This window comes from Ixodes scapularis, unplaced genomic scaffold (assembly GCF_016920785.2).
Source record: "Ixodes scapularis isolate PalLabHiFi unplaced genomic scaffold, ASM1692078v2 PGA_scaffold7__128_contigs__length_106722199, whole genome shotgun sequence".
Taxonomy (NCBI): domain Eukaryota; kingdom Metazoa; phylum Arthropoda; class Arachnida; order Ixodida; family Ixodidae; genus Ixodes; species Ixodes scapularis.
Genome location: NW_024609882.1, coordinates 88637320 through 88661109, shown reverse-complemented (window position 1 = coordinate 88661109; position 23790 = coordinate 88637320). Strand labels below are relative to the sequence as shown.

Sequence of the window (23790 nt, the reverse complement as noted above, 5' to 3'; positions counted from 1 at the left end):
AATCCACAGAGCTCTTCAAAACAATGAATAAAAGGCGCAAAGGCAGCACTTGGGGGATGATAAAGTACGGAAAATATAGTATCATTAACAAGAACAGTCAAAATTTCATACCATTCGGTGATTACTGAAAACTGCGTTAATATTTCGTACCTCATATACTTCTTCAGTAACATAGCGACACCACTGCCTCTTTTTCCAGCTCTATCAACGCTGATACGATTGTAATTGGGCAAAATGAAATAATCTGCACTATTTGTATACCTCGGAAAACATGATAACACTTAAGTGCGGTCCGAATTCATGAAACAGATTATGCAACTCGTAATGCTTGTTTTTTATTGACCTAGTATTCATATGAAGAAACGTATCTGATGAGGAATGCTTTTTTTCCAGAAAATCATACAAGTCGAGGGGCGTAAAAAAGTTCCGACATAAAAAAGAACAAAATCAAGAACTAATTTCCGTCTACGCGATCTTGGAAAGGTTGTCTTCACTGGTTATCAAAATGACGTCGCTAGTCTCATTTTTTCGCATGAAAATTCTGCTCTGGGACACCCAGGCAAACTTCCATCCCTTTTCCTTCTTGCAGCGGAACGCTTTGCTCAACAAGATTTTGTTTTCGAGACATAAATGTTTGTTTACATGAACTGGCACAGAGGTCTCAAAACCAAGGTCAGCGCTTGTAAGCCTTCGCTTTTCGTCTTTGACAAGACTTCATCCGACACTACGTTGCACAAACTTTACAATCACATTTTGTCCCCCTTGGGTTTTCGAAGGTGCACAACATCAGGTCAGCAGGGCAGACCTGAACCCTGCACAACCAGCGAGCTTAGCGACGAGAGTTTCAAGGTCTTCGTTAGGGTTCTGTGGAAGTCCCTCGATGTCCAAATTATTTGTTTGACTGTATTGTTGAAGGTCAAGAAGCTCCTTTTTTACCGTACAAAGCTCGTCAGCAAGCCGCTTGTTTTCAACTTTTAGAGCATCCTGTTCAGCACTCAGTTCTTTAATCTCTTTGACTGCGGCAGCACCGTCTTCTTTGAAATCCTCGAAATTTTTATTCCTAAAGTCCATAGACCGATTTACGCCCTCCAGGCTTTTGAGCCTTTCCACTCTGGCCTGCCGACTGGTCGACGGCCATTACTTCATTCCCAGCATGGCACAGCTTCACTGATCTTCCTTCTTCATCCAGAGTGGAAAAGCTGAAAGGTTTTTGTATGAAGCACTGGAAGTGGAAGATGGAAGCATGCACAGAGCCAAGGAGCTATAGATTTGCAGTTGAATTCGACTTTCGGGGATATCCTTGCCATGATGTATCTAGCTGTAGGGGCCCCGTGCTAGACACTTTGTTGTTTTTTGTTTTCTCTTTTAGCTCGCGGCACCATCGCCATGCACAAGCGCTGAGGTGGTCGCGAGCACGCGTGATTAAAGACATTCCATCCGAGACATCGGAGTCGCTTGACGTGTTTTCTACAAACTCGTGACCCGGAATCTTGAACAGCGTCACTTTTACACCTCGGACGCCGGATTCAAGCTAAACATGGATCAAGGCAACGCTTCTTCCGACGGTGACGTGACAGCAACCTCTGGTGACTCCGCTCTCGCTACGATTGAGGTTCGTCTACCAACGTTCTGGCCTAAAAACCCGCAAGTCTGGTTTACCCAGGTCGAGGCCCGTTTCCACCTGAGAAGAATCACAACGCAAATGGCGCGCTACTACCATGTCGTCGCCTCTTTACCAGCGGAGGTGGCAGACCAGCTCGACGACGTGTTAGCCCAACCACCACGAGAAGATGCCTACGACCATTTGAAGACAATACTTCTCGCCAGGACAATGACATCAGAGAGCTCCCGCATCCAACAGCTCCTCACCGCCGAAGAACTGGGCGATCGTCGCCCGACGCAACTTCTACACCGCATGAAGCAGCTGTTGGGACCGCAAGCTTCAGAAGCACAAGGTTCCATACTGCGGGAGTTGTTCCTCCAGAAGCTTCCTCAAGGCATGCGCATGATCCTGGCCGCTGCGGATGACATGCCTCTAGACCGCCTGGCAGTGCTTGCCGACCGCACCGCAGAATACAGTGTAATCCACTTATAACGATACCAGATATAACGATATATCGCTTATAGCGATCAAATTTTTTAGATTTGATCGCTATTTTTTTAGATTTGATTTGATCCAGATATAACGATAATCGGCTATAACGATTGGATTTTGCGGTTTTCTCAATATCGTTATAAGTGGACTGCACTGTATTCCTCGCAGACCGTGAGTGCTGTCGAAACACCGCAACCAACAGCCTGGGAAACACGGGCTTTGAACATAGAAACCAAACTGGAGCAGCTCACGAACGCCATTGCTGCCATGGGTCGATCGCAAACAACTGCAGCGCGACCGTCGCGATCCCCGCTACGCACTCCCTCACGTTACAGGTCTGCGTCGCCACGAGATTCGCATTCTGACCAGCACTGCTGGTACCATCGCCGCTTCGGTGAGCGAGCCACACGGTGCACGAGACCTTGCTCGTGGTCGGGAAACGCCGAGGCCCAGCACTATACTAGCAGCGGCGGGTGACCAAGGCCACACAACAAGCCGCTTGTTCTTTGTTGTCAATCGAATCGCAGGGCACCGTTTCCTTGTTGACACTGGAGCTGAAGTCAGCATTTTACCAGCGTCACGCAACGACCGCCTCCAGCAGCAGGCGCCTTCACCTCCCCTGCGTGCCGTCAACAGCTCTGCGATCAAGACGTACGGGCAACGATCCCTCACCATCGAAATCGGACTGCGTCGAACATTTCGATGGGTTTTCATCGTAGCCGACTTGCGACAACCAATATTGGGAGCAGACTTCCTCTCACATTTTGGTCTGTGTGTGAACCTTCAAGACCGGCGACTCACGGATTCGACAACATCACTGTCAGTGCAAGGCATTGTTTCCAACTTCACGGTGACTTCGCTGCAACCCCTTCCAGCCACATCGCGCTATGGAGCCATCCTCACTGAATACCCCACACTCTCAAGACCAAACAACCTTGAACTCCCTGCCAAGCACGGAGTCACGCACCACATCACAACTACCGGCCCACCCGTCTCCGCACGCCCTCATCGGCTTGCCGGCGAGCGCCTCGCCATCGCACGTCGTGAGTTCGACCATATGTTGCAGCTAGGCATCGTACGACCCTCGGCGAGCAATTGGGCATCACCTCTGCTCATGGTCCCTAAGAAAGACCCCAATGACTGGCGACCGTGTGGAGACTATAGAGCGCTGAACGCCTGCACAGTTCCCGATCGCTATCCCCTGCCGCATATCCAGAGCTTCTCTGAAAATCTATCGGGTACATCCATCTACACCAAAATCGACTTGGTAAAAGCGTATCACCAAATTCCCGTGGAACCGGCAGACATAGTGAAAACGGCCATCATTACACCGTTCGGACTGTTTGAGTACGTCCGTATGCCCTTCGGTTTGCGAAACGCTGCTCAGACGTTCCAGCGATTCATTGACAAGGTCACGCGAGGTCTGCCTTTTGTTTTCGCTTACTTGAACGACCTTCTTGTAGCTAATGCCACACCAGACGAGCACGAGCAACACCTCAGAGTTTTATTCGACCGGCTACAGGAATTCGGCCTTGTCCTTAACCCTACTAAGTGCGTCTTCGGAGTAGATAGCTTAGAATTCCTTGGCCATCGCATCACCCAGCTAGGAATCCAGCCGCTAGAAGACAAGGTAAAGGTGATTCGCGAGTTTCCGCGACCAACATCTCTGCGCAAGCTCCGAGAATTCCTGGGTCTGGTGAATTTCCATCGCAGATTCATACCACAGTGCGCGAAAATTCTTAAACCAATGACAGACCTTCTGAAGACAAAGAAAGGACTGTCATCGGAAGTGCCATGAAGCGAAGAGGTTGCGTCAGCCTTTTCCGCAGTGAAAGAGGCCTTAGCCGACGCAACACTTCTTGTCCACCCACTTCCCGATGCACCCACCCGACTCCTCACCGACGCCTCCGACACAGCTGTCCTGCAACAGCAGTTAGACGGAGTCTGGAAACCGCTTGGTTTCTATTCACAAAAACTGAAGCCTGCGGAAACGCGCTATAGCACCTTTGGGCGTGAGTTACTTGCAATTTATTTGGCTGTCAAACGTTTCCGCTACTTCCTAGAAGGACGACCGTTTCACAGACCACAAGCCCCTGACATACGCCTTTCGGGGCAACCACACCACCTACTCGGCGCGTGAGATAAGACATCTTGCCTTCATCTCCGAGTTTACCGCCGACCTTCGACACGTCAAGGGCCAAGACAACAGCGCAGCCGACGCGCTTTCTCGCATTGTTGCCTTCTCTTCTACTTCTGCCTCTGTGGACCTCCAGACCCTAACTGCAGCACAACAGGTAGATTCAGAGTTACAAGTTCTGCGAAATGCAACGACCACACTTGTACTCAAGGACATACCTCTTCCGAACTCGTCAACCACCATCACATGTGACATATCTACGGGAACAGCACAACCTTTTGTTCCGTCGGCCCTGAGGCGCCAGGTTTTCGACCGACTGCACACCATCAGCCATCCAGGTATCCGATATACACAACGACTGATTACAGCACGCTATGTGTGGCCAAAAATGAATGCAGATGTGCGCAGTTGGGCAAAAACATGTCTACAGTGCCAGAGCTCTAAAGTGAACAAACATACCCTAACACCCTTCAAACCGTTCCCAGCCCCGGATGCAAGATTCGACCACGTGCACATCGACATCGTAGGCCCTCTCCCATCATCTCGAGGATTCACCTACATTTTAACAGCTGTTGATCGGTACACTAGGTGGCCCGAAGCAGTTCCACTGGCCGGCATCTCTGCTAAGGACCGTCGCAAGAACATTTGTAGGGACGTGGGTTTCTCGCTTCGGTTGCCCATCAACAGTAACGACAGACAGGGGACGCCAGTTCCAGAGCACCTTGTTTGCGGCCCTAACCAACCTGCTCGGGGCCCGCCACATCCACACCGCCGCATACCACCCGTCGGCTAATGGCATGGTGGAACGCTTACACCAGCAGCTCAAAGCGGCTATCACGGCACGAGACGGACGCCTTTACTGGGTGGACCATTTGCCTCTTGTCCTGCTCGGTATCCGGTCTACATACAAACAAGACCTGAACTGCACCTCCGCAGAGTTGGTGTATGGTGCACCACTTCGTTTACCCGGAGAATTTTTCGAAGCACCCAAGACATTTGCATCACTCCCATCTCAGACATACTTGGAAAACTTGAGGGAGATCTTCCAACGGCTACAACCAACACCGCCTCGCCTGCCAAGCTCCCGCAGAGTTTTTGTAAGCCAAGATCTAACAACATGCACGCACGTTTTCCTGCGGCAGGAGGGCCTCAAGAGGAGTTTGACACCGCCTTACGACGGGCCATTCAAAGTCATTGACCGTACGGCAAAAACGATGACCCTCGATTTGCACGGCCGCACAGAGATCGTTGCAATGGACCGCATAAAGCCAGCCTTCCTGGACGATAATCCTGCACTTCCGGCTACGATCATACAACAAGAAAACTCCCACGCGCCTACAAGTTCGCCACCCGTCACTAAGCGTGTCTCATGGAACATCTGACTCTGCCCCATGAGTGACACACTTTGCTCCATGTTGCTAGGGGGGGGAGCCCTGTAGGGGCCCCGTGCTAGACACTTTGTTGTTTTTTGTTTTCTCTTTTAGCTCGCGGCACCAAGCGCTGAGGTGGTCGCGAGCGCGCGTGATTAAAGACATTCCATCCGAGACATCGGAGTCGCTTGACGTGTTTTCTACACTAGCCATTCCAGTCATTTTCTGCTCGATTTTCCGATTCATCAGTTTTCCACTATTCTTTTTATTCCTACCCATTTGTGGCACCTCCTCTCGGCATAACTATTGCGCACAAAAAGAGATCGCAAGGACTCCGACTCTGTTGTGGCCTGTGTACTTTCATTTGCATAAAGAGAGATTGCACAAGGTTGGTGCAGCTGCGGAACGCGATCTTCAACTCTGTGTTGTGGCTTGCTGACCCGCCGCCGCTTGTGCACTTGTTTGGTTGCGCTTGCCCGCATCTGAACAACTCTGTCAGCCAGCGGGTTGTGACTTGCTCATTCTCACCTAACCTAGCCAAGTGCCTCAAGACGAGATTTTCCGACTGAATAGCAAGCTTGGCAATGCTCCTAGACCTAAGGTTTGAGGCGGTGGTCTACAAAGAGGATGGGTCAATGAGGAACTGACTAAAGAGCCTGGGAGACGAGGAGGCGCAACAAATTTCCCAGACTGAGAAATGCAGAGCCTAGGCTTCAATGGCCCCTGAAGTTCCCTCCAGGTCAACATGGCAAAACTTGGACAGCCTGATTAAGGAAAAGCAGCATTCAATGGCACAAGCTGAAGAGGTAGCGAGCTACTTGCACGGGGACGTCCTGGCCCGGGAAGACGATCCTTGCAAGTGGTGGCGTGGGAAGACCCCCATTGGCTCAACTTGCAAGAAGGTACCCAGCCATACTGGCTCTCTAGCAAGCAGCTCTTTTCAGTGTCTGGGGCAATTGGGACCAGCATCACTACTCCCAGAACATGCATTTCTAACACTAATTTTACTCCTTGAATGGCGCTTTACTAGTATTTTAACTATTTTTTATCAGTCTCACGTGTGACATCGTTCTTGTTGCAGTAATAAAGTTAACCTTTTCATAATTATGTTTGTTGAAAAAGAATTCTAGTTGGGTTTTAAATCAAGTATCCTCGTTCAATTCAGAAATATTTAGAAATAACTTAAAAATAATAAAAATTTAGAAATAATAGAAATATTTGTATTTGAAAATATTCGATTTGATTCGCTTCAAAATGTGTGAACCAGCTTGAACACTCCAAGGTTGCATTGCATGGTGGGTCACGAACTTGCCGAGGTTGATCCGACTTGCCGCCAGAACTAAATCGTAGCGAGTTAATATTTTTGCTGTCGTATTGCGTAAGCATTGGGAATCCATCAATTTTTTTAATGTTTGTTGGTGCACGGTAGATGAGAGTTGCGAAAACTTGAGGCCTGCGACCTCTAAAGTGCTCGGGCGACGCGATGCGACCCACCTTCCCCCTTCCCCTCCTCCTGCCCCCCTCTTCCCTTTAGAGCAGTATTGAAGCTGCCGGTGGCTCGGCCTGAGGTACCCGCGACCCCCACCTTGCGCACCCCTGCCATAGGTGACCCTATTTCTGGAGGCACAAAACTTTGCAATTTCTGCATCGTGGGTGGCTTAATTGTGTGGCCAATCTTCCGATTTCTTTCTAGACCCAAAAGTTGCAGTCGTAAATTGTTTGGCGGACCCATATAGGTGAATATCTCGCGACACAAACAAACTGTAAAGGGTGCAAATGAGCTGCTGGAACATGCTGAAAGGGAACAAAACACAACGAATGCATAGACGTCTCAGAGTGGCAGCGTTGTTAAGTAACCCCCACCTATGATACTACTTGCCATCTGCGCAAATGGGTCGAGTGATCTGGTACCTCCAAAATAATCGGCTGCTGCCAGTGGTGATTTTCTAGGGCAAAGCTGGTAACGAGATTCCACAAAGCTCAGGGCCATTTCAAATCAACATCGACGAAGTTGCCGTTCCTGGTCATTGGCAAGAGACAGAATTGTAGCCCCGACTGATTGCCGTCGGCAACAAAATGTTATTAATTTAGCAACACCGATCGAGGCTCTGTCGAGAGGGTACGCGAGAATGGAAAGAATAATGACTGGCATAAGCATCATTAGAATAAGCGCGAAAAATTTCAAAGTTTGAAGCGTGCACAGAATGGTGGAGAGAGAAAAAGAAAGAGCGCATGTTGAGACACGCGACAGGGCTGATGACATTGACGCGCGCACCAATGACTTCTGCCTCGCAGCCGCCGACCCGCCCGATTTTTTCATTTTTATACTCTCCCCCTCTATAGGGCCTTCGGATCCCGAGGGTATAATTAATAAACGAATTAATACGGAAAGGGAAGAGGCCCACCTGCTAATTCTTGGGGAACCCCAGAATGAAGAAGAAGCCGCTTTAGAGCATGGTTCCTCAAACAGGGTTGTTCGAGCTGCTAAATTTCCTGGTTGGTCAGTCTTTAAAGGGACACTGACAGGGTATTTATGCTCGCCGAGGTTTTTAGTTGTATGTGACATATGAGAGCTCAACTACCCAGAACAGAATTTGCGGCTCGAAATTCGGTTTCTTTCCGCCCGAAAACCGCCGATCAAGAACTGGCCGGTTCGAGTCTCGCTCACTCTCTTTTCCGCGGTCACGGGCCGTTTTCTAAGGTATCGATGCGACCACCAAATTTAATCAAAGTCGTGGGTCACTGAAGGCACACACTCAATATTAAAAATAGAAAAAAATATGAAACCCATTTTTTGTGGCTTCTAAAAAGCTGCAAATACGTTGATTGAAAAAAAAAAGTTCCACAGACAACCGGAAGCATTCTGTGCGTTCGTCGTTTCGCGTATCGTGGGACTCGCGGGGACGGCGATGGCAGCGGACGACGGGCGTGGGGCCTCTACTTCAGAACTGTCGTTCGCGGTACCGGCGAATTCTGTCTACCTTTAAAAGAGAAATTTGGGACTGATCAAAAGAATTGGTATTCATCCCGTACGACACGCCCGGCCACCAAGCCGATTTGCACGAAGACGTCGCCGAGCCGTCGCTCCCTTCTCGTGGCTGAAGACATCGTTCGCGCAAACGTCAAGCGCGACGTGTCTACTTCGAGTTGAATATGCACGCGTACGATTTTTTTACTAGGTTCGAATGTCCCCAAAGCGTGGTGCTTCCCGACTTCGACTCGGGAGTGCTTTTGCTAGAGAAAGATCGACAGCAAACTTTCCAACTTGCAGTTTACCGGCTTAATTATTACAAAGGAAAGAGATCCACCAGAAAAGAGATCCCCCAGTAGCGCAGTGGGAAAGACGTCCAGTTCGCACGCGGTAGGACCGGGTTCGATCCCCCGTGAAACTTTTTTTTTTTTTTTTTTCAAACATTTCCCGATGTTTACGTATCTTTTTTCTTTTTTTACAATCATCACTGAAGAAACAAACAAAAAATAACAAACAAATGTTGCGGACGATACTTCGCTGAATTAAATGGTATGTGATTTCCTTTTTGACACCTGCGAACTCAATGTAATCATTTTCCACAAAATGCAAGGAGCATATAAATCAGGTAGCGTCCGCTTTCCGAGGTGACCCGTATATGTTCTACAGGAATTGCAGCCAGCCATTGGTGCCGATCCCGTTTATCTTTCGGAAACTCTGTCGCACAATGCCACTTTTTTTCGGACGCAGGACATGTGAGCCAGCTCTTCACGCAACATCTTGGGTGTATTCTTTTCGGAGCCGATCATGGAAATTCATCACGGGCACTCGCTACTCATCTCCGACTCCTCAATGTACAAAACAACTTATCTTGGAGTACAGAACAACGAGCGTAACAAACATAACTGCAAAAAAATCGCCCGGCGAGCAGTTCCCGCACGCCGCATCGCACGCCGCATCGCACGCCGCATGTCGTGTCGTCTGCTACGGAGAAGAAAAAAAACAAAACAAAAAAAAAAAAAACACGGTCGGGTGTAGCCACGTGACTTCCGCCACTCACTCTCTTCTCTCCACTTCTCCGACCTCCGTCGGGTTTCGGTTTCGGTTTCGAGCAGTTGCGTCTTTCGGCTTTATTAAAAAAATACGCTACTCTGTTGCAAAATATTAATTGGGTAGTCCCCCGACACCATAATGAAGCCCCTGGCAAAAAATGAAAAGAAATTTTTGGGGGGTGTCAGTGTCCCTTCAAGCTAAGCATTTTTCTAGCTTAACCACTATTCTAGCTATTCTGAGCCACCCAATGATACATAACTATGAGCTAAACACTAACTGTATGTGCACCATTGTTTACAAGGTCCAAGCTTCTGCACCGGTTAGGAGGGCTTCCTCAGCTGCCATTCGAGAGATTAAAAAGAAACCCTGACTTGCACTGTTGACAACTCTCAGAGACGCCACCACCGTGTTGCCTAGTGGGCACAATTGGCGACGGTTGCGCATAGAAAGCGCCACTTCCTAAGCACCGAAGCGTGGCTCCCCTAAAGTGTGGCGTGGTCAGGTCCCAGGGTGAAAGGCTCACCCTGCACACCGCCCTGCCCCTGACGAGCCCCAGAGGCACCGGGCCATAGACCCTCGAGTCCGTGGAGTTGCCCTTGTTGTCCCCTTCCAGCCACACGTGGCCCCTGGGGATCTGCGGCCACATGGAGCAAACGTTAAGAGGGAACTGGAACCTAAGAGATAGCTTGGAACATTTCTCAGGCACGTAGACGAAAATATGGGCCAGTTACGGTGTTCTTCTTTCAAACTCCTGGCATTACAAATGGTGCTCAAATTGCTTCCTACCTGTATTTATGTACACTGTTTGAGACAGTGCAAACACTGCATTAATGCTTTTCTGCAGGGGGGTTGGCGTGCCAAAGCAACAAAAGGTGTCTAAAAAATCAAGAGATATTTAGAACTACCCACAAACACTGGATCAGTAAGTAACCATGGATGTGGACAATCAAAATAAAGTACAAGGCAAGTAATCAGTGTGATTTACAATAACTTTTACTGTTTTATGTGTTTTTAACTGCCAGATAATGAGGGTAATTTCATTGGCATATAAATCTGTCAGGTTATCAATATTAACATTGTCGGAATGTTGGCACTGCACGAAGAAGCGCTACGTTTCTTTTAAATGTTATTCTTGCTAAGATTCGTCACTCATCTTTACACACTTGATGCGGAATGTAGGATTGGGCTTGGAATACAGGCAAGTTAAACATTGCTCCCTATCAGAAAAATACTGTAACTAAAGCAATTGCACTTAAATAACATTAATAAAATCGCCTACTAGTATTCGCTATGACCCCAGTAACAAAAGGTGATTTGTTATTCTACGGCGAAGAGACAAAAATGCCAGCGTATTTTCCCATAGAAATGCGCAGGAGCACTACAAAAGTGGACTCGTTGCTGTCTGCTTCAATTTCAAACCAAAGGTTGAACGTCTAGCTTACATTATAATAACTCTGCGTGTACAAGCACTCATCAACTTGACCTTATAGAAGGCACGATGCCGGTCTTTCTGTGCGAAAGTAAAGCTCGAGAACCGTTGTAGGGGAAGCCCCTCCGAGCCCCTTTCCATTTGAGCAGAGCAAACGCCAAAGAGGAGGTTGTGTCCTCTCCAGAGTTTGCTCCGCTAAAGTGGAAAGGGCTGAGAGAAGTTTTGCCCAAACTCTTAACCCGTTGTTGACTGTAGATACAGTCCTTGCAGGTGACGTTTCCCCGCTTCCTTGTCCGTACGAAAGCGTCGCCAGCAACGATGTCCGAGTCTAGGTCCTGCCTTTCCGAAGCAATCAAAAGGCGCGGGACTTTTCCATCTGGATTATTACGCTAGCTATATGCAGCGGCGGATGTAGATGTGGCAGATGCACGTTGCACTGCAGGCCATGCTCGTGTTTTGGTGCAACCTCTACGACTCTGGCTCTCGACTCGCGACGGTAAACGCGCCAGACGAAGACGCGTCGCACGCATCGTACCTCTATTCGCCTACGTCGCACGATTCTACGGTGAGCGAGTTTGTCCGCTCTCCGCGCAGAGCATACGGCACCAGGCTCCGAAAGGAGGACGTGGAGTGAACTCAGATGCACCTTTATCCGCTAGCCGTAGCGACGGCTGTCATGGCAGCCGGAAGCCGACCGGTTCTTAAAGGGATACTACAACGAAATTTCGGCGCTCATTTTTTGGTCTATATGTGTTCAAAAGAGCAGTATCACATGGAATATACCAATATCTTGTTAAAAAAGTCTCGAAAAGGATTTTTAAAACGAATTAAACGATTAGCAAAGAGCACCTGGTGGATGTCGCTAACGCTTCGTTTGTAATGCTCGTCTAGGAACCTTGACAGCTAGTGACGGAGGTTGTCTCGTCTCCGGCCACGACGAGAAAAGGGGGGAAGGAGGAACCCCCCTCTTCCCGAGAATCCCTTTTGTGTGTCGCAGAAGTCGCTATTGTCCCCCTAGAAGATTATAGAAGATTAACCCGTCACTCAAAATTTGTACAAAAGCAGCCGCTTCGGTGGCTGGAACGACTAGGCCATCCTCTCGACGTCAGCCTCGCCGTAGCTTTGCTCGTCTTGAGACGACCTACGTCACGATTGCGTTCTGTAGTGAGGACATCTGGCAATAGATGGCACCACATGTGTCGTGCTGCGGGCTTACCGGAAGCGAAGCTTCTTCCGGTTGCTGATTTACGATTAAAGGCACTTTTTGACGAGCTGTCACACGGGGTAGTTGTTTTCCTTCTGCCTGGCGACCATGTGGTCGCACTCGGACGCCCACGGTCACAACATGGTGTCAGAAGTGGCCGGCCTCCCGGTCTGAAGCCCTCCTCGCTGCTGCTATGCTCACAGCTAGCCCTGCCTCTCGTCGTCTCTGCGTCGCACGCTGCTACGCTTTCCGTCTTCTCGTCACCGTCGCTGCGTTCCTCGTCATGTCGCAGGAGAGAACAACGGAAGCTGCCGCCGCCACCGCCCCCGTCGTCTCACTCCCGAGCTTGGTTCCACCGCCCAAATTCGACTTCGCAAACCCCGACAAGTGGCCGCAATGGTTTCTACAATTCGAAGACTTCAGCTTTGCGTCAGGCCTCTACCAAGCGTCGGACGAAGTTCAGGTGCGGACGTTGCTGTACACTACGGGATCCGAAGAGGCGCGGCGTGTTCTTGAGACGTTAGGCCTCACCGCAGAGGAATGGCGGTCCTTCGCTGCGGTAACAGACAAGTTCAAGGCGCACTTCGTACATCCACCGAACGAAGTGTACGAGAGCGTGCTTTTTCACCGGCGGGTCCAGGAACGAGGGGAAACCGTCGACAGTTTTTACACGGCCCTTCGAGCACTCGTCCGCAAGTGCAACTATCCGTCCACAGAGGTCGAGGACAGGCTCGTTAGAGACCGCTTCGTCGTAGGACTTCTCGACTCAAGACTCTCTGACAAGCTCTGCCGCTGTCCGACCCTCACCATGGCCGAGGCCCGGCTACAAGCACGCATACACGAAGACGCCGTCAAGGCGCGGGCGACCGTTTTTCGTGACGAGACAGCTGCCGTCGCACCTGAGCAGCTGAAGCTGGATGAAGCACGTGTGAAGAAAGGACGGAAACCGGCCCCCAAGACGTCTCCCAAGCGAGACTCGGCGTCGTCGCCGAGAGAAGGCAGCAAGAACTGCAGATTCTGCGGCCGTCAAGCGCACCCCCGTAACGAGTGCCCGGCTAGACAAGCCAAGTGTCACTACTGTCGACGCCTGGGTCACTTCGAAGATGTCTGCGAGAAGCGGAAACGAAGTTTGAGCACTGTTCATCTACATGCCGTTTCGACCGCGGGCCGAGCGAAGTTTGTCAAGGTCGCCGTCAACGGGTACGACGTCGACTTCAAAGTGGACTCCGGAGCCGAAGTCACGGTGGTGCCAAGCACGTTTCCCGGAGCACCTCGTAGTCTCCAAGAGCCTGAAGGGCAGCTCACTGGACCGGGCAATCACCCATTGACAGTTCTCGGTACCTTCCAAGCCACATTGACTTGGAAAGGCAAGTCGGTAGTGGAGCGGGTTTACGTCCTGCCGTCGCAAGACCCGCCTCTTTTGGGGTTTCCTGCCATCCAGAAGCTGGGTGTGGTGAAGTTCGTTGACGCCCTCTCCAGTCTCAACCAGCAGAGCCCTCTTCACAGCGACATCTTCGAAGGGTTGGGTGAGCTGAAGGACGAGTATGTGATTCGACTCCAGCCAGGAGCACAGCCGTTCTCCCTCAGCGTTCCTCGCCGCATTCCGATTCCCCTTCATAACATTGTCCGCGAAGAACTGGATAAGCTAGAAGCTGACGGTGTGATCCGTAAAGTCGACGATCCGACGGACTGGTGTTCTGGTATCGTTGTCGTCCCCAAGTCCTCTGGAGGTTACCGGATCTGTGTCGATCTCACACGCCTTAACCAGGTGGTCCAGCGGGAGCGTCACGTCCTCCCATCGGTGGAGCACATCCTGGGACGTCTGGGTCCTGCACGGATCTTTTCCAAGCTCGACGCTACAGCCAGTTTTCACCAGATCAAGCTATCGGCCGAAAGCCAGCTCCTCACGACCTTCATTACCCCGTTCGGCAGATACTGCTTCTGTCGCCTTCCTTTTGGAATTTGCTCCGCTCCGGAGTATTTCCAACGTCAAATGGGGAGGATCCTGGAGGGTCTCGACGGAGTCGTCCACATGATCGACGACATTTTGGTTTTCGGACGCACCCAAGAGGAACATGACCGGCGTCTTGCAACAGTATTGGGTCGCCTCAGCAGTGCCGGAGTGAAACTGAACAGAGCCAAGTGCGTCTTTTCAGCGTCCACTGTTAGGTTCTTGGGAGTCACAGTCAGTGCAGACGGTATCAGCCCCGATCCAGACAAGGTCCAGGCTCTGGTCAACTTGGAGGCCCCAGCGGACGTCAGTGGTGTCAGGAGACTTCTCGGCATGGCTAATCACGTAGGCCGTTTTCTTCCTCACCTGTCCGACGTGACTACGCCGATTCGTGCTCTTCTCCAAAAGAACAGTGCATGGTGTTGGGGGCCCAGTCAGCAGTCTGCCTTTGATCGTCTTAAGGGCATGTTGAGCTCCAAGGTCTGCATGGCCAAATACGACCCTTCGTACCATACCACAGTGTCGGCTGATGCAAGTTCGTATGGACTGGGAGCCGTTCTGCTACAGGACCAACCATCGGGAGAGCGTCGTGCCGTTGCCTACGCTTCGCGATCTCTTACACCGACAGAAACCCGGTATAGCCAGACGGAGAAAGAGGCTCTGGCCGTCACATGGGCCGTTGAAAGGTTCGACCAGTTCGTCCGTGGCATCAGGTTTGATGTCGAAACAGATCATCGACCCCTCGTCACTCTGTTGGGATCTGCGGAACTGGACACTATGCCTCCTCGCATTCAGCGCCTGAGGATGCGGCTTATGGCCTACCAGTACAACGTTCTCTATGTACCGGGGAAGCTCCTGGCGACAGCAGACACCCTTTCCCGAGCTCCTGTACAGGCTGCCGACACCAAAGTAGACACCGTCGAGCTCTTCGTCGGGACACTGCTCAAGAACATCGAAAGTCTTGCATCCACTCGCCTCGATCGCCTTCGCCAGCACCAAGCAGAGGATGGAGTCTGTGCCGGCCTACTCCGATTCTGCAAGGATGGGTGGCCCAAGAAGGTGTCCAACGTTCCAGTTCATCTTGGGGCTTTCTGGAAGGAGCGAGGCAACATCACAGCCTTCGAGGGCCTGTTGCTGAAGGACTGTCGCATCGTGGTTCCTCAGACTCTTCAGAAGGAGATGCTAACATTACTCCACGAGGGCCACCAAGGCGTGGGAAGATGCAAGGCAAGGGCTCGCGACTCAGTGTGGTGGCCAACCTTGAACAGCGAGCTGGAGCAACTGGTGGGGACGTGCGAGCGTTGTGCCCAAACAAGAATTCAGCGCTGCGAGCCGCTTCTCGGGACTCCTACACCTGATCGCCCCTGGCAACGTATCGGGGTTGACCTCTTTGAGCTGCAAGGACGCAACTACGTGGTCATGGTTGACTACTATTCCCGTTTCCCCGAGGTGGTCAGTCTTGCGACCACAACATCAAGCTCCGTCATCGCGGCTATGAAGAGTTCCTTTGCCCGCTTTGGGATTCCGGAGACTGTGGTCTCTGATAACGGTCCGCAGTTTTCGTCAACGGAATTCGCCTCTTTCGCAGCCTTGTATGGGTTCGCCCACCGTACGAGCAGTCCAAGGTACCCGCAAGCGAATGGCGAGGCAGAGCGCATGGTTCGAACACTGAAGGAGCTCTTCGTGAAGGCAGAGGATCCGCACATGGCGTTACTGGTGTACCGGGACACACCCGGAGTGACCGGCTACAGCCCTTCGGAGCTGCTCATGGGTCGTCGTCTCCGGACCAGGCTGCCAGGGTTACCTGCATCGCTGATGCCGAAGTGGCCGTCGCCAAAGCTCGTCAAGAGCAGGGACCAGAGCGTGAAGAGCCATCAACGCAAGGACTTCAACAGGCGTCACGCCGCCCAGTCACTGCGCCCTCTGGAAGCAGGGGAAGAGGTGTGGGTACAAGATATACCATGTGCTGCTAGGGTGTTGAGCCCGGCCAAGCGGCCGCGCTCCTACGTGGTCGAGACGCCAAGGGGTGTTGTCCAGCGCAACCGTCGCCACTTGGTGCCGTTTACGCCCAGTACTCCCCGCCAGCCAAGCGACTTAGTTTGTACCCAGCCTGCAACTTCAGACGGGCCAGTTCCTGTAGCCGAAAGACCAACAGGCGATTCAGCGGTGGTGCCCAGTTCTACACGGCAGTCTCCCCCACCGGGTATACGCGTCACACGTTCGGGGCGGCAAGTCAAGCCTCCTCAAAGACTGAACTTGTGAAAGCACGAGGTAAAGCTCCCTCGAGCTGGAAGGGGAAATGTAGTGAGGACATCTGGCAATAGATGGCACCACATGTGTCGTGCTGCGGGCTTACCGGAAGCGAAGCTTCTTCCGGTTGCTGATTTACGATTAAAGGCACTTTTTGACGAGCTGTCACACGGGGTAGTTGTTTTCCTTCTGCCTGGCGACCATGTGGTCGCACTCGGACGCCCACGGTCACAACACGTTCAATGTCACGTGCTCTAAGCTGGGCCTTCTCCGAGCGCTTACCAGAGTGGGCCGTTTATAACGAAAAATACAGCCACCAGGATCAAAATACAAACGTGCAATTGTCATTTACGGATATTGTGGATCATATTCAACCTATTTTTGAACACGACGGGAATATTTCAAATTTCGTTGAAGTATCCCTTTAATGAAGGGGAAACAGTTTGAAAGGTACGTCGATCTAAAACTGCGTTACAGGACCGCTTTCCATGAAACGACCGCAGCATTAGGAAAGAGCGTCATGCAAACCTTTGCGCAGCTGCTAAATTTAGAAAGTCCCCCACGTTTGACGCGATAATCATTGAATTATGAGGAGAAAAATGCATGCGTCCCTCTGCCGCAGGCTCTGGGCCTCCCCACTTTATTCGTAGGATTGAGATGCACATCGTTTTTTTGTCGACTAGAGTCACTGGCAGATTGAGAACGGATGGGCGCACTCCATGCCTTCCATCGTGCTTTGGTCGAATGCACACACTCCAAGTGGGACGACCAAAGCTCCTTCCTCTCGCCTTGTCACTGACTCCGCGCCGAGAAACTGAGGGAGAGGGGGAGACTGAAGTACGGGGATGTCAGAACGCCCAACTCTGTTGGGAATGATTAGTCGGTAGACCTAGCTGCCTTTGTCTCCACTGCACCCGTCATAGCATGAAAACACGAGAGCCAAAAGCGGGACGCCGGCATTCTGCATTCTAATACGTTCAACAAGTGCTGTGGAGACAAGGGCCGCAAGCTTTAGGCTTACCCACTAATCATTCCGACCGGAGCTCGGCATTCTCTGGCCGCTCGCGCTTGGGTTCCTCGGCGCTTGGGTTCCTCGGCGCGTAGGTCTGTTCGATTCGCCTGAACTAGCCAAACTAGTGCAGCAGCCCGGAAACTGGCACATTCATTTCAAACGAAAGCTGCACGGCTGCTGCACTGGCACGTCCAATTCGTCCTAGTTCCAAACGACTTCAGACATGGTTCCTCGAAACCTTGCACCGGCTCCGAAGTCGGTTCAGCGTTCGTGCAGAAGCAGACGACACTGGCGGAGCCATTTCCCGGAGCTCTTGCTCAAATATCTGGATGTTTAACAATAACGCCGTGACGGAGGTTGCATTTCGTCTCACTCATGAAAACAATGTACCCCTGGTGGTTCCGAAAGTGAGATCCTAACGGTGGGTATGAATTAGCCAGAATATTTTGAAAGTTTCTCGCGCAGGTTTGCCTCCCTGTGGTAAGTGTTGAAAGATTAGCTCACGTAAACTGTTTCTTTTTGATACTACGTGGTTCTAGGTTGATATTCTTCTTAAAAGATGCAGGAAAAGTATTACTCCCGTGATAACCCTCGTCTTCAGCAGATCTTGGATGCAGACGGACGACTCCAATACGTTGCAATGCGAGGTCTGCGAATTAGTATGTTGGCAGTTGTGTGCCTCCATACCCGAGCACAATAGTGCATTCTTTGTTCGCTCATATCTGTGGCCTCCCACTAACGGGCTGCTGGTATCTGCGGATCTTTCTTGAGAGTCAATATATGCTTTAACTTTACGTCCAAGTGACGGTTGATAACTGTTGTGGCCGAGGCAATGCTCTTGTCCGGCCTTCATCTTCGAAGTGACCGCTACCGCCAGTAACTCCCTACGTGAAATCACCCTGGTGCCGCAAACCTATCGTCCAAACGCAGAACCCGAGACTTGGAATTCATCTACTATTGCCAAATGAATCTAAATTCTATCGTGGTGTACGCAGTCGAAGGACACACATGCTTATGGACTTGATAGGAAGCGGACGTTAAAACGTTAAAAATGCTGACAGAAACACATTTTGTGCTGAAAACATTTTAGTATACTCGACAAAAAAAAACATTCACAGAAAAGACTTTGTTTATATTCTTGAAAACTAAAGGAACGCGAACGAGCTCATTAAATCGCAGAGAATTTAATGTAGCATACGACGTGGTGTAGAGAAACAAGAGCCAACTGATGCGGACGACACCGTGCGCTTCCGGTCCGGAAGCCGATCACAGTGCCAGTCCTAGCGCGGTGGCTGCACTGGTTCTGCGCCGCCGCTGCACAACTCCTGCACTCCTCGGAACTCGAACAGAACTAGTTGCGGAACTTTCTGGCTGAATCGAGCAGATCTATTACGAACTACCACACCTGCCACAACAAACTCGTGGCCGAGGAGTTTGCTACCCAGAGAAGAGACTGGGGTCCACAGGAGCAGAGCTTCGTTGCACAAGTGATCCCTCCCTCTCACTTTTTCGAGCGTCCTCTCTCAAGTGCAGTCGCGTCACTAGGGTCAGCAGCACCCGGGGCAGTGGCCCGCCATGACGCCGCCCCCCCCCCCCCCCCCCCCCCCCCTTTCACTGACCAGGGGTGGATTTAGAGGGGGGAGGTCCGAATGTCCTGACTCCCCTCTTGATTTTTACATGTGTAAAATTTAGGGCGTAAAACAAGGGAGAGGGGGAGGGGGTTCCTAAACATATGGTGCGCTGATCAACACCTGACCCCCCTCAGGAAATTCCTGCATCCGCCCCCGCTTGTGACGCCACTGCTAGTGAGTGAGAGAAGCATTTTGGTCAGCTTCCTCACCCTGCATAAACTTCGAGGAGTGTCCGCACCGAGTGCAAGACCAACAGCAATGCACCTGCATACCTTACGCATCGAGAAGACGGAGACCGGGTCGTCTCCGTACACGGCCACCACCCTCTTGCAGATGTACTGCCTGGGGTTGGTCGGGCACTTGGCCACTATGATGTCCCCCCTGCAAATGCAATGGTGCTCCTTGTCAGCACGTGTGGGGCTGCGATAGAGCTTCTGCAGAATATCTATAGAAATCAGGGTTCTAAGATTCGAGTCTATACACCTTTCTCATTTACTCTCATCCCCAGCCACCTAGTGGATATATCCGGTATGGGCGACGAAAAAAGATTAAAACATTTCAACCCGCAAATAGTAAAAAATTTGAGGTGGGGCAAAACGACAATGGGTGACGGTTATACTTATGCGCCGAATGTTTTCTATTAGCATGGTGACTGCGAACCAATTTCGCCCATACTGGAAGTAACGACACTGAAGATGACAGCACTCTCGCGAAAAAGGTGCATAAATCTTTTAAGCTTGAGCGAGTTTGTGATTCATAATGGCAGCAACGGCGCAAAAAAGGCAACAACAAAAAGGAGGAGGTTTGATTTATTTCCACTTCCTGCACCAGTGCAGAAAAGTGTACAATGGTATACTTCCAGTGGTATCTCAATACATGTACCGGGAGTACTCTGCCCTACACTTTTGTGCAGCGGAGCACAAGGTGCGGGTAGATCGAACGAAGCTAGTGTGCAGATTTCATTGGTGTTTTCTGTTTTCTTTGCATCATGCTATTGCTTCTCTCAAAGTAGGTGAGCATACGAGTCAGTGCCCTTCTTTGTCCTATGCTAGCATGTCACTCTCCAAGCAGACATTGGGCGCGTTCGGTAGCGGCCCCAGAGTCAAGGAGTCACTGACTCCTTCCACTGGACGGCCAAAAGTCTCTTCCCGTGCACATAACTCCGGGGCTTCGGAGTCAAGCTCCCAAGCACCGAGTCCGGAGACGTTGCACGTAGAGTCAAAGGAGCTAAGGATGACGTCATTTGTTGACTGGTGACGATTTCCGGCAAGAAAATCAATCCAAAGAGCTCCGACTCGGGTCACTCCGTTCGGAGGTAAGGGAGGCGCTACTGAACGCGCCCAATGGTTCTTTCGCATAAGGTGCAATATACACGAGGACACACAGGGGCCTGACAAAAGACTGAACATTTCTTTTTCCTTAAACACCCAAATCAGCAGCTTCTAGTAGTTTTTGCGACACAGTTTGTGCAAACAGATTTTGCGTGGTATATCAACTCTCGTCGCATAAGTTAACTGGTCCTGTAGTTTTGACGACAGCGTTTCGGTTGAGAGAGAAATAAGAAGGAGGGCTCTGTGCTCGTCCCTCCCGCGAAACTTGTCCGTTTAGTTTTTCGGTCCACCAGCACATGCCGACACCCATTCACGCGAGTAAGTGGTTCAATTTGCCATTTTATTTGCTACATCTCCCGGATAGACGTGTATGCAAATGCAGCATCTGAAGTCGGCCGACGCAATTTCCTGGATATTGTCCGTTAACCGACGGTGGAAAAACAGGGCGACGGAACCTCTTTTGGAACCACCGAGGGTTCGCCAACCACCGCTTCCCGCTTTCAGCATTGCCCCCGCACTGCCGCATCCAGCTTTAGCTGGCGTTGCCGCGTTGACTTTAGCGGACGGCATTCGGAAAGTGGCGTCTGCTACCGCTGGCTTCGGTGTCTGCATGTCCACCGACTCGAGCTTCACGGCCACGGTGGCAGCGAGCATAGCAGGCGAAGACGGTGGTGCGGCAAGATCAAGTGAATGCTTGGGCTCTTTCATCGTTGTTTTCCATGGAAGGACCGCGAATAAAAAGATTCCGAATAAGGACTTAAAGGGACCATGAAATGAACTTTTTACTTTTTCCAGATAACTTTTACATTAAACCGTCAATGTTCACTGAATGCCGAACAGGCATCCGTTTTCGTCTCGGTTTATTAACTTCTACACAACAAATTATTGAAATATCGACTTTTTCATTCTCTCCAACTGACCGCAAAACAAGCCGTGACGTAGGCCGTTTCCGGAACCGGAAGTTCTCTCGGCAGTAGGAGAATGGGAGTGTTAGCGGCAACGAGTTGGGGTGCGCCGGTAGGTTTTACTGCGCTGATGTCACCGACGTATTTCCTGAATCGGCGCCTCTCATCGCCGCATCGCAGCTGAGCGAAATTCAATGAGATATGTTGCGCTACAGCGACAGCATGGGACTAGTCCCATACGCCGGTATGCCTGTTGGGAAGTGCAGCGAGTCTTCCGGTGAAGACTCCAGAAGTCAACCACCCTGTCATTGTTGGCAGAAGGGCCGGCCCGTGTCAGTCGTTTGCAAAGCGACGTAGATGGCGTTTTTCGCGGCCTCGGAGATGCAGGAGCGAGCCGACGTTAAAAAAGATACGTTTGAACTACGAGTGTCAGCAAGAGCCACGTAAATACCTGTTTACACTCGGAGCGGACGCGCGCGCTTGATGGAAGTGCTGTATTCGCGCTGTTTGTAAGCGCTTCGGGACCGTTCTTTTACGATTGCAACTCGATACTGACGCGACACTCGGCAAAGAAAGGTTGGACCGGGGTTGTACAGTCTCCGGCAATATGAAAGACCCACTGGGAGCGCGTGGCCGAGGCGGTGGCTGGCGGGGGCGCTGCGAGCGCTCCGGGCAATTCCATTCTGCTTCGAGGAAAGGACGCTCACTCGGGCTCAGCTAAAGCGAAACGCGCTTATCAGTTTGTGCTGAGCCCCGAGTGAGCGTCCTCCCCTCGAAACAGAATGGAATTGCCCGGAGCGCTCGCAGCGCCCCCGCCAGCCACCGCCTCGGCCACGCGCTCCCAGTGGGTCTTTCATATCGCCGGAGACTGTACGTATACCTCCCACGAACTGTATACAGAAGGCTTTGGCTCGACAGTGACGTGCAGTCTGTCAGAATAAAAATGGCATACCAATAACAAAGTGTACATACCGTGTTACGAAGGTAATCCATACGGCGTTTATTTCAGCTCTATATCACACAAAACAAGAAGATAGAATCGACGAGAGTCCCTTTTCGACGAGTGTTCGTCAACACTGCCTCGGAAAACAAGGGGAAGAGATTGACCTCACCTCTTAATCTAGAATTGAGGTCAGTGATCAAACTATAATACGGGAAGGGTCCACAAGGGTCGCGCGGGCATATTCCATTTAGCACGCCAGCCGGTCGCAGGCAGACGGTTTTGCGACGAAGCAACGCAGCGCCGAGTCGGAATGCCTGCTAGGCCTATATTCTGAGCAGCTCGCTTCGTCAGAGTCGGTGGATCCAGCGTTCTTGTTCGTCGTGGTCTGTTTTAAGTACTGTTTTCTTGCTGCTTGAAGTCGCGCGCGGGAAGAACACGTAGAAAAATAAACGTTCAGTCAGTCAGAGTTTTGAGAGGAAGGAAAACAAAGAAAATAAATGTTCGTCGGTCGCCGTCACCCAAGCACGCACCCAAGTAACTGTCGGCCCTGCCCTACTGCGCACGCGCAGTAGTTGCTTCGTTTACCACACGATAGATGGCGCTTGGCTCTCAGCATTATCAAATTTGGCAATTTTCGCCACACATCTCTAATTATGCTACAAAATGTGGATCTGAATATTATTTAACAAAACTTTTAGGAAACATTTGCCGGCTATTTATTGTTTACGATCGCGGTGCTGGTGAGGTAGGCTCTTACCCAATAGGCGACCTGGATTTGGCTGACGTGCTCCATTTCCGCGGATGCATCGTAGTGAACAGGCGAAGGAAGGAAGGCGCAAAAGAGTCCAGTTTTCTTTTAAAAGTTCTATAGCAAATAATTTTTTTTGGCTCCCTATTTTTGTGTTTTTGTGTTTCTTTTCACACCTTTTACGACGTGCGGTGGATGAAACTCGATTTTAAAATCATTTCATGGTCCCTTTAACTCGGATGGCCGATTTTCTCCAGTGACCAATATTTGGACGAGGATTACACAAGAGGCATGTTGTTGCCTCGCAATTTGGAACGAGCGTTTTCTTTTTTTTTTCAACATGGGGCTAAACTACCGATGTGCCGGCACCGTTAGGTCCAAGAGCAGAAAAGCAAAAGGGGCACACGGAACAATAGGCCTTTGCTCAATCTGGCAGAACGGAACGGAAGCGGTGCAGGGGCCTGGCAGAACCCTTCATTTTTAGAGCAATCGCACCGCTCTTGTTGAGCTTTACCGCTTCGCACCGAGGCACGTGCCCACAACTTCCCCGCCCAGCACAGGCTTCCCACAGAAGCGGCCGGCGCACGGGAGCATCTCGATTAGCTCGGCGGTCTCGGAAGCTCGCCGAGGGTGGGCGCTTCGCGTCCTCTGCCTGTATTTCAGACGCTCAAGTAGGCAATCACAAAGCCAGGGGCCTCAAGTTTCGTTAGAGTTTCTATTGAGGCCGCCTTAGCAGCAACGTTAAATATCCAAACCGTAATGC

General features: G+C 51.0%; 1 protein-coding gene and 1 pseudogene across 4 annotated transcripts in view; both read right to left on the bottom strand.

Annotated features, from left to right (window-relative positions):
* LOC8043966 (mitochondrial inner membrane protease subunit 1) overlaps positions 1-23790 on the bottom strand; it is a 35862-nt gene that overhangs the window by 5724 nt on the left and 6348 nt on the right. For 3 of the 4 annotated variants that reach the window (XM_029966146.3, XM_040211026.2, XM_042286199.1), the window contains 2 exons: positions 19373-19481; positions 10147-10257 (listed from right to left, as the gene is read on the bottom strand). The exons of the other annotated variant lie outside the window; for it this stretch is intronic. In XM_029966146.3, coding sequence (XP_029822006.2) covers positions 10147-10257; positions 19373-19481 — 220 coding nt within the window. The remainder of the gene's footprint in view (positions 1-10146; positions 10258-19372; positions 19482-23790) is intronic. 4 annotated transcript variants of the gene reach the window in all.
* Positions 347-1161, bottom strand: LOC115315307 (annotated as a pseudogene).